This window comes from Saccostrea cucullata, unplaced genomic scaffold (genome assembly GCF_032062105.1).
Source record: "Saccostrea cucullata isolate Sc308-1 unplaced genomic scaffold, CSIRO_AGI_Scuc_v1 ctg15282, whole genome shotgun sequence".
Taxonomy (NCBI): domain Eukaryota; kingdom Metazoa; phylum Mollusca; class Bivalvia; order Ostreida; family Ostreidae; genus Saccostrea; species Saccostrea cuccullata.
The window spans coordinates 1-10,000 of NW_026918409.1; the positions used below are offsets into that span (position 1 = coordinate 1).

General features: G+C 34.3%; 2 protein-coding genes across 2 annotated transcripts in view; one reads left to right on the forward strand and one right to left on the reverse strand.

Moving 5' to 3' along the window:
• Positions 1 to 8: 8 nt before the first annotated feature.
• On the reverse strand, positions 9 to 3,326 carry LOC134264731 (uncharacterized; the record flags this gene model as incomplete). Its single annotated transcript, XM_062746994.1, has 4 exons — positions 3,199 to 3,326; positions 1,615 to 1,759; positions 1,226 to 1,355; positions 9 to 151 (listed from the first exon to the last, which is right to left on the reverse strand). Coding segments are annotated over exons 1-4 (467 nt in total), but the record flags the coding sequence as incomplete, so codon positions are not given.
• A 233-nt stretch (positions 3,327 to 3,559) lies between these two features.
• LOC134264736 (uncharacterized) overlaps positions 3,560 to 10,000 on the forward strand; it is an 8,058-nt gene continuing 1,617 nt past the window's right edge. Inside the window, exons 1-2 of the mRNA XM_062747009.1 lie at positions 3,560 to 3,723; positions 7,026 to 7,165. Of these exons, the coding sequence (XP_062602993.1) occupies positions 3,621 to 3,723; positions 7,026 to 7,165 (243 nt within the window). The 5' untranslated portion in view covers positions 3,560 to 3,620. The remainder of the gene's footprint in view (positions 3,724 to 7,025; positions 7,166 to 10,000) is intronic.

Here is a 10,000-nt window from a genome sequence, read left to right on the forward strand (position 1 = left end):
TTATATACGTTGGACAATGTGCTGGTCCTGTCTGTGAATCCTGTACGATACGCCCAGTTTGTCCGTTTGACTGTGCGTACTCCATAAAGGCACTAACGGGATCTTTGTCAGGAATGGCCAGTTCCATTCGTGTTGAAGATTCATCAAATGTCTGTAACAAATCGCTTTAGTGCTTCAATAGAGTGAGATGCTAAATTTAAGAACTCTAATATAAAATCTCTAAAAAAAATAAATTCAACATTTACATTAACAAGTTTTTATTTTTCATTTTAAAATTACTATTTGGACTGATTGTTTATTCTTAGTTTTGTATTTCACCTTTAAGAAAAAAATATTATATAAATATAGCCCTTTGATGAGGTCAATCCATAGATATATCGACTTCACAGAAAAGCATATCGGCCGAGCACGAAGTGCGAGGTCGATATGCTTTTCTGTGAAGTCGATATATCTATGGACTGACCGAATTAAAGGGCTACATTTGTTATATTATTTTTGCATAGATTAACAAAATACAATTTGAAAATAATGGAAGCAAGGCACAAGTTTTCTCTCTTTAACTTTTAGAGACTAGAGATCAAAATAAATTAAGCCGTTTAATGTAATTTTGTAACCTTTGTACTGATGAAGTAATTTAGAGGATTTACTAATTCTAAATACTACATTTATTTGTATCAATTTTTGACAAACATATTCAATATGTTTCCATACAAAGTAGATCCTAATTCATGGAATTGTTATGTCTCATTAAGTATAGAACATTAAAAAATATTAATTACAAGATGAAGTATATATTTTTTGAGAAACATCAAGTCATACACTGTATTAGCTATAATTGTGAAACCAGTACTATTTTTGTTTTACAGAAAATTATAATCTCAATTTTAAGAAACATCAAGTCGATATGCATTTCAGATTCTATAAATAGTAACTCAAATCTTTATGCTGTTATATACTTAATCACGTGATCAAGTTTGAGACAATCAGAGAGCTTGGAATAAATGATAAAAATGATATACAAATCTTATAATACAAATCTTACCGTGTATACCGGCCTTTAGATATTGTATTAAAACATTTCTCAACACTTGCATCAAATAGTAGTTATCAAATACTTGTATAATCCTGCTGGAGTTTGTCAGCTATTGTCTATATTTCGTACAATAGGCGAGAAAAGGAATAGAAAATAATTTTATTTTTAAATACACTAAACGTAAACACGTACCTGTTTTACATTCAGGTTGCGAGACATTTGTCTTAGTGCCATATCGGCTGCTTTTGTTCTAGCATCTTTCTTGTTCGGTGCCTCGGCAGTACAAATTACATCTTCTCCAATACATGCAGAGGCTGTAAAACTAGAAGAATTTTAAAAAGACCTGTAACAGTTATTGTTGTTTATTATTTCCAGTCATACCTGTCTAGTGTTTGTAGCAATTGCAATTCGGTTGCCCTGTATTGTTCATTTTCCACTGCTATTAACAATTAAATGCTCTTTGCAATCTGCTTTTAATTACTTTTAAAACCAGCTTTCAATTATTTTGATTTCTATATCTTCGGAAGAGAATAAATTTTAAAACTGGACGTCAATGTAGACATATAGAAAAGTTTTCTTACGTTGGATTTCCAGAGAACAATCTGACTCTCTTGATTGGGTGACATTCCAGGGTTGGTTTCCTTCCGATCTTCTGACCGTACTCCATGAAGGCACTGATCGAGTTCTTCTGCAAACGGTGCAACATACTTCTGTCCAATTCTTCATCTGAAAATTATCAGAGCTCTTACATAAAGGGTGTTAGAAAGTTCATTCCACATTTTTCTTTTATTTTCAAAAAGAAATACGGTGAGAAGATATTTACAATTTGTGATATTTCATGTTTACAGAGTCCATTCTTGCTACCCAGTGCATGATAAGGTTTTAACTGTCTTTTGTTGCATCAGTTTGGGGAGGGCAGGTATTAAAACAGATGATGTCTGTGCAGAAAAATTAGAGATGATGCATATTTGTGACATATATTGAGCACAAAGTTCAAAACATCCTTTCAAATATTATGCATTGTGAAAATGTCAAAATGACAAACCTATTCTTTTAAAATGTGATCTATCGTTCTTATACCTACGTTCATCAGCTTGTCTAAAGCAAGATAAGCTATGAAGAATCAATTTAAAATTATCCTTTACTTTCACTCAAAAGACCAGCATTTGTATCATTCGGGTGCTTTAAAGATGTTATATATATATTTTCATATGGAAGAAAAATCCTATAACTTCCTGCTAGAAATGAATTGCTAAAAATCTATAGCACAACCTTGTGATTTAGTCAAACTTGAAAATTAATCTTTTTAGTTATTAAACACTACTTTGAAATTTTGAAAATACATGTATTTCATCATGGAACGAACTTTCTTAACACCCCTTAGATTATTAAAGAGCAAAAAGCAAACTAACTTCTTTGTTGATGGATTTTGCCGGGTTCAGATTCTCTGTATGTCGGAATATAATTCTGTCACGGTCCATTGGTTCTCTAAGCTTATAATTATTTTGGAAAGAAAAGAAAAGATGCTGTGAGCATTAATAATGTTCATTAGTTTTTTAAAAAAATCAGCTTTGCATTTCACCACATTTCAAATTGAAGTCTAAATCCTGCATTTGATACAGCATGTACAGATATTTCCAAACTGTTACGCCCATTTCAATTATAAATAAACGTAGCTATTGTCTAGATATTGAACATCTAAAACATTTTTTTTTCAACAACAGTCCCTCTAGACATTTCATTCAAATGAAGGCCTTAAAGTAATCCGTGTTCAAGGTGCTAAAAGCAGGGACCTCCGATCTTTTGATTAGCTACAGAACTTTATTTCAGTATAAATTCTGTCGAGGATTATACCAAACGTTGGGATAAATATGAGAAGGAAGACCTGACCCCTTTTCAAAATGGATTAAATGTTAAGAAATGTACTTAAACTTAAAACAGAATTAATAAACAATCTATCCTTCCGTTTTCACTAAACTGGAAAAGATAAGTTAGAGAAACTACATAATCTGTATGTCATGGGTTCAGTAGACAAGGCTTGTAACAATATCGTCTCCTGTACCCTTACCTTTAAGGCTTCGAAATGCAAAATACATGCATATACATCAATAAATAACCTAAAACAAATTTCTTTTCAATTTCGTATGGATACAATATTTGTTTACCTTTTCTTACTTCCTCTTTATCCTCCTTTATCTCTGCCATTGAATGCATATTTTGCTGGTCGTATTTTGTTAATGATAAATGATATCAGTCAACTTGACAATGTAGGTACATCATTATAATAGGGTGGTACAGATAACGGGAAACTTTATCTTTGAATTTGTTGTCATCTTTTTAATATAAGTCTTTCCGTCTTATTGCAATTATAATATACTTTAAGTATTGACTGTATTTGATTAAATCAAATTTTTTGTCCTCATGCTATATTTCTTTTTGCTGACATATATATTGCTGAAATTTTTTTTTTTCGGAATTATTTGGTCCAGGAAAGATTCTAAATTTAGTTCACTCAAAACAATTTCCTCTTTGAAAAATCCACATGTGTAACACATTGATATTGTAGTATACAGTATTGCGTTGATAAATGGATGTTTTCACAGCAATAGAAGGATTTAAAAATATTTACTCGGAGTTGAAGGGCGAAACAACGCTAGAATTCCTCAAATGGGTCAAAGATAATGTAGATGGTGAGTTTAATACATGCTGACATGTACACACATTATACAGCTCTTATACCAGTCATGTCAATGTTATCTGTTGATATTCTGATTATTCTCTACGCCTCTGCTCACGCCATAGAGTGATAGACGTAAATTATATAATATATATGTCAACTTACCTGTAATATGTTTTACGGTGTGACCGTTGGGGCGAGCGCAGTTTATTTACTATAATAAACCTACACATTTACTGTCTATCATTCAAGAAAAAGAAAGCAAAAAGAATAAAACAAAACAATAACAAGAGGCCCATGGGCCACATCGCTCACTTGAGAAGCTTTGACCATTCTGTTCTTTACCAGATTTCCCCCTTTTAATACATATTGCGACCTCACCCTACCCCACTGATCATGATTTAGACATTTTGAAATCTACAATACCCAAGGATGCTTCGATGTGCACATAAATTTCAGCTTTTCTTGCCCAGTGGTTCTTGAGAAGAAGATTTTCAAAGAATTATCCTATATATTTCTATGTAAAACTTTGATTCCCCATTGTGGCCCCTACCCCCGGGGGTCATGATTTGAACAATTTAGAATCTACACTACCTCAGAATGCTTCCATGTAAGTTTCAGCTTTTCTGGACCAGTGGTTCTTGAGAAGAAGATTTTCAAAGAATTTTCCTATATATTTCTATGTAAAACTTTGATTTCCCATTGTGGCCCCGCCCTACCCCCGGGGGTCATGATTTGAACAATTTAGAATCTACACTACCCCAGGATGCTTCCACATAAGTTTCAGCTTTTCTGGCCCAGTGGTTCTTGAGAAGAAGATTTTCAAAGAATTTTCCTATATATTTCTATGTAAAACTTTGATTCCCCATTTTGGCTCCGCCCTACCCCCAGGGGTCATGATTTGAACAATTTAGAATCTACACTACCCCAGGATGCTTCCACATAAGTTTCAGCTTTTCTGGCCCAGTGGTTCTTGAGAAGAAGATTTTCAAAGAATTTTCCTATATATTTCTATGTAAAACTTTGATTCCCCATTGTGGCCACGCCCTACCCCCGGGGGTCATGATTTGAACAATTTAGAATCTACACTACCCCAGGATGCTTCCACATAAGTTTCAGCTTTTCTGGCCCAGTGGTTCTTGAGAAGAAAATTTTCAAAGAATTTTCCTATATATTTCTATGTAAAACTTTGATTCCCCATTGTGGCCCCGCCCTACCCCCGGGGGTCATGATTTGAACAATTTAGAATCTACACTACCCCAGGATGCTTCCACATAAGTTTCAGCTTTTCTGGCCCAGTGGTTCTTGAGAAGAAGATTTTTTAATGACCCCACCCTATTTTTGTCTTTTCTTGATTATCTCCCCTTGCGAAGGGACTTGGCCCTTCATTTTAACAATTTAAATTCCCCTTTACCCAAGGATGCTTTGTACCAAGTTTGGTCAAAATTGGCCCAGTGGTTCTTGAGAAGAAGTCGAAAATGTGAAAAGTTTACAGACGGACAGACAGACAGACGGACAGACGGACGGACAGACGGACGGACGACGGACAAAATGTGATCAGAAAAGCTCACTTGAGCCTTCGGCTCAGGTGAGCTAAAAAGAAATCATTTCCCAAGCATCAGGATCGAGATTCCAAACTTCTCGGAAGTTTCCGACAAAATCGGAAATACCCGAACCTTTGAAGTGACGAAAGTATGACGTCAGATAAAAAGTTCTGTTCACTTAGGATGCAAACGCTAGTTTTATGGAAAAGAGATTGCATTAAATCGTTCTTTTCAAGTAAGTTGTTGCTATGTTTTAGCCACCATGTTGCTATGCACCGCAACATGTTTTCCGACTTTCACGGAAGCAACCGACATAACTTCGTCAAAATTCGTAAGTTTCCGGTGACGTCATTTGTATCATTTCCGAAGGGCAAGGTGAAGGCCGGTGTTGTGGCATGGGGGTATTTTTTTGAATAAGGTCAGGCGAAATCATTTCGTTAAGATTTGGGTAAGAAACAATGTTCCTTTAATTTTTTTACTATTTTTGATTTATTCGCGCAAAGGACATTGGGTAGTGCAGGAATTCTGGGAATGTTGCACAGAGAAATTTGGCTGACGTATGTACAGATTTCAATCCGAATTTCCTCTGTTCATACACGTTAGTCTATTGAGCTCGCTTCGCGAGCGTCGCTTCGCGACGCTCGCTGCGCTCGCTAATATGTTTTACGGTGTGACCGTTGGGGCGAGCGCAGTTGTACCATCGAAAAAACTTGAAACATTTATAAGCCACTTCAAACATCAAGTCGCACGAGACGTCTCGACTACCTGTGACGTCACACGACGTCACGGAGCTCGTCGGAGCTTACGGAGACAGCCGAGCGTCTGGTTGAAACTATAGACCTAGTGCAATACTGGTCGAAAAACATTGCAGAATTATTTTTTATTCATTTGAAAAATATCTACAAACTGATAGCCTTTCATGCTTTACGTTATCATTTATTTATTTATTTATTTATTCGCGCAAAGGACATTGGGTAGTGCAGGAATTCTGGGAATGTTGCACAGAGAAATTTGGCTGACGTATGTACAGATTTCAATCCGAATTTCCTCTGTTCCTACACGTTAGTCTATTGAGCTCGCTTTGCGAGCGTCGCTTCGCGACGCTCGCTGCGCTCGCTATTAAGGTCATTGCTCTTCCAGAATTAAATGACTTATTCACATTTGTTAGTCAGTGGTTAACCATAACACTGACATCATTATTTTTTTCTGGGAAGGGGGGGGGGGGATTCCATGCCAGTCAAAAAAATAATAACGCAAATTTCACCCCACCCCACCCCACCCCCTAAATTTGGGCATGATTACATTTTAAACATAGGTATGTCCACAAAACCTTTTTAGATGACAAATCAATAGAATTTTATGTCACAAAAATTTTTTTGTTTCTACAGTACTCTTGGGGTTGAATATGGTTTGATTTTTACAAGAATATCTCTAGTGACTTAATTAAGTAAAGCTAGAGGTCAATATTGATAACTTTCTGGTGAATATCAAACCAACCAAATTAAAAATACCACCTAAACAATCCATAATTGTTCACAAGGTGTAAAGGAACTCTAAAAATGACCATATAATAACTATACACAGACTATTAAGACATATTAAAACTTTGTGTTATGGAGCAAGGATTTGCTGACCTGGTAGCTCAGTGGGTAGCTAGAGCAACCATATGGTAGCTAGGGGGTTCTGGTTTTAAGTCCATGTCTGGCCATGGCTTTTTGCTGACATTTACTGTTGATTGACCTTATTGAAATATTTTTTATTTATTTTTTAGGTCTTATTGAGAAAAAAATAAAATCTTCCCAGAATAACAGTGACATTGTCCTGCAATCAATCCGAGAGGACCTTAGATCTCTCCTTCCTCTGAATGGGGTTACCTCTACAGAGAATATCCACACACCCACTGTGGGTCCTGTAAGTATAAAGAGACATTTATTGGAATCAACAAACATACCACAATTATTTATCTTTTAAATGCATGAGGTGCAAGCAGCTAGCTGATATATTGAAAAGAAGTTTTCCTAATAAGAAGATTAAAGGAATGAAATTTTTTTTTCATCTTTTGAACATTTCTTTGGCTACATGTTCATACAGATTTAGAAAATTAAAAGAGACATTTAGGCCAGCATTTTTTTATTTTTAGGTTTACAAACCCGCCGCTCAAGTTTTTGAATTTTCAGAAAAAAAATAAAATTGAGAAAAACAGATTTTTTTCTTTCCGATGTCAAATTTGAGTCGGGATCGAGATTTCAAATTTACGAACTCGTACTTCCGGTTTTAAATGATGAAGGGAGATTTGTGTCAAGTCCATGATAGCAGCGCTAAAGCTTGGTTTAATGTAAATATTTATCAATAGGAGTGCCATTCAAAATGTTTCACACGTTCAGAGAACAATAAAATGCTGACGACTTTGTTGCATAGTGACATGTTGGTGAGATAATTATGTATCCGTTCGTATTCAAAAGTAACTGTCTGTAATTGTAAATTATTTTCCACAGGTTTTAAACTGCCCATGGTAGCTATTGTCAGAGACATTGCTAAGGTTTCTGTCATAGCTTACAGTCTTAGCATCATTCTTCAGAAAAGGGTCGCTTATGCATCAGATTAATGAATAAAACTATGGGAGAAGTTAAGTCCATTTGAGGAAGAAATAAACAATAGCCTAAACTTTAGGCTAAAGAAATAAAATATTTCAACTATTTAAAAACAAGAATATACAAATATATACAGGCATGTAGTATCGTTTATGGCAGCTAGAAAAATTATTTTACACTTAATTGAAAAAAATTCCACCCTACTCCTCAATACTCCTTGGGAATACTCCCTGTCTGTTTTATGAAAGGAATTATTACTTTTATAGGTCTCGAGTATATTAATATTTTAGAATAATTTCTACCTTACACACATTAAAAACAAAAATAAAGATATATTAAAAGAGATTTTAAAAATTGATTTTTTTAAAAAAAATCTGTATTTTGTCCAACATCAAAAGATTTATATCACTGCCCCCAACTGGTAGATGATGAAATAAACAATTAAAGGTTGTATTTTCCCCTTTGTAACCCTTATGTGTCCAGTGGCAAGAAGCCTGTTAGGAGAGCATAAAAAAGAAGCAAAAATTAATGTAGAAAAGTCGATAATGTATCCAAAATATAATTTTTTTTTTTTATTTCCTCCTCCTACGGGACTTTTTCATTCTGATGTTCGTAAACCTAAAAATAAAAAAATGCTGGCCTTAGGTACATCAAATTTAAATCAAGTTAATACACTCAGACTTATTGAATTACAAAAAATAACATTTTTCTGTCCAGACAATTATTTTCTGAAAACCATTGTAACTTGGCATTATGTCTGATGTCTCCCAGTTGATTTTATATGCAAGAGCATGCTCTATGCATGAAATATTTCTCAACTGAGGTAAGTACATATACGAGGGTCATTCAAAAAGTTCATAGACTTTTGTCGTAACTTTGTTATTTAACGTCATATTATATCCAAATTTGGTACACATATTTTAACAACTAATTCGAATAATTTGAGTTAAAAAATTGGAATATATCTTCATATTTATACAAATTATCAAGGATTTAGAACAGCAAAAATAGGGTCATGGAGCAACGTCAAAATTGAGTAATTTACTAATTTTCACTTTATAGTATCTTTAGCCAGAATGGAGTCGAAACAAAATAAGATTTACATGTTTAAAGTCAGTCTAGCTGTATTACTTAAGATGCTATCAGGTAGCAACATCGTTCTGTTTAAAAGGTATCAGTCTCTAAATACACATGGACTTGATTTAAAAAGGCAAAAATCCATGACGTTGGAGGGCGTCACCCAGCAGCGAGTAGAAACAAAATTTTGTTTTCAACTCTAGAAACTTCTTTAACAAACTTAAAAAAATCTGTCTTAACCAAGAAATGTATGAAAAATTAGCCGTGTATTTGTATAAAATGGAAAATACAATTTTCGAGTGGAAGCGAGTTTAAATCAGACGATGGATGGTCTGCAAAGAAACAGGTTATAGTTACAAATCTTGTCAAAACAGTTACGAACGTCATTAAACGTGATGTGCGCTTCACTGTTGCGGGACTAATCGAGTTCCGGGGTAGGCCTAAGGAATTTGAAAACAATGACAATCTAGTTCAAGCTATTTGCACAATTGTTAGCAAACTAGGTGTTAAGTGTTATGGATACGTTTTTATGAATGGAGAAGACGCTACAAACTGTGTATGAAATTAAAAAGCAGACTAATTTTGAGAAACTTTCTAGACGTTGGGCCAAAATAAAATTATTGTTTGTTTGGAATTGCCTCCCGCCTCATTGAAATGCTCCCTCCTGAAAAAATTTTATTGACCAAAAGTAGGAAGATTTTTTTTTATTTAATTTTTTTGCCTGTTATCACATGCATAATACAAAATACTGAAATGAAGTGTCAGATATATGCAAAAATAGGTTTCTTTGTTGATGGTGGATACTTTTTTTTAAGTCAGAAAATGTATTTACTGTTGACTGAGATTTTTATCAAAAATTTAAAATTTATCTTTAATTTTGAAAAAAAATAATAATAATTTCCCTCCCTCCCTTGTGTGCCTGAAACCCTTCAGGCGGCAATTTCAAACAAACATTTTTTTAAGGGTGGCCTTGTTTTGATGTTACAATGTTGGTTAACCGTGCTCCATGGTAACAAAACGTTGCTTTAAAGATTGGCTAGCATGAGTTCAATTTAATCAAATGGAATGAAACTTCACA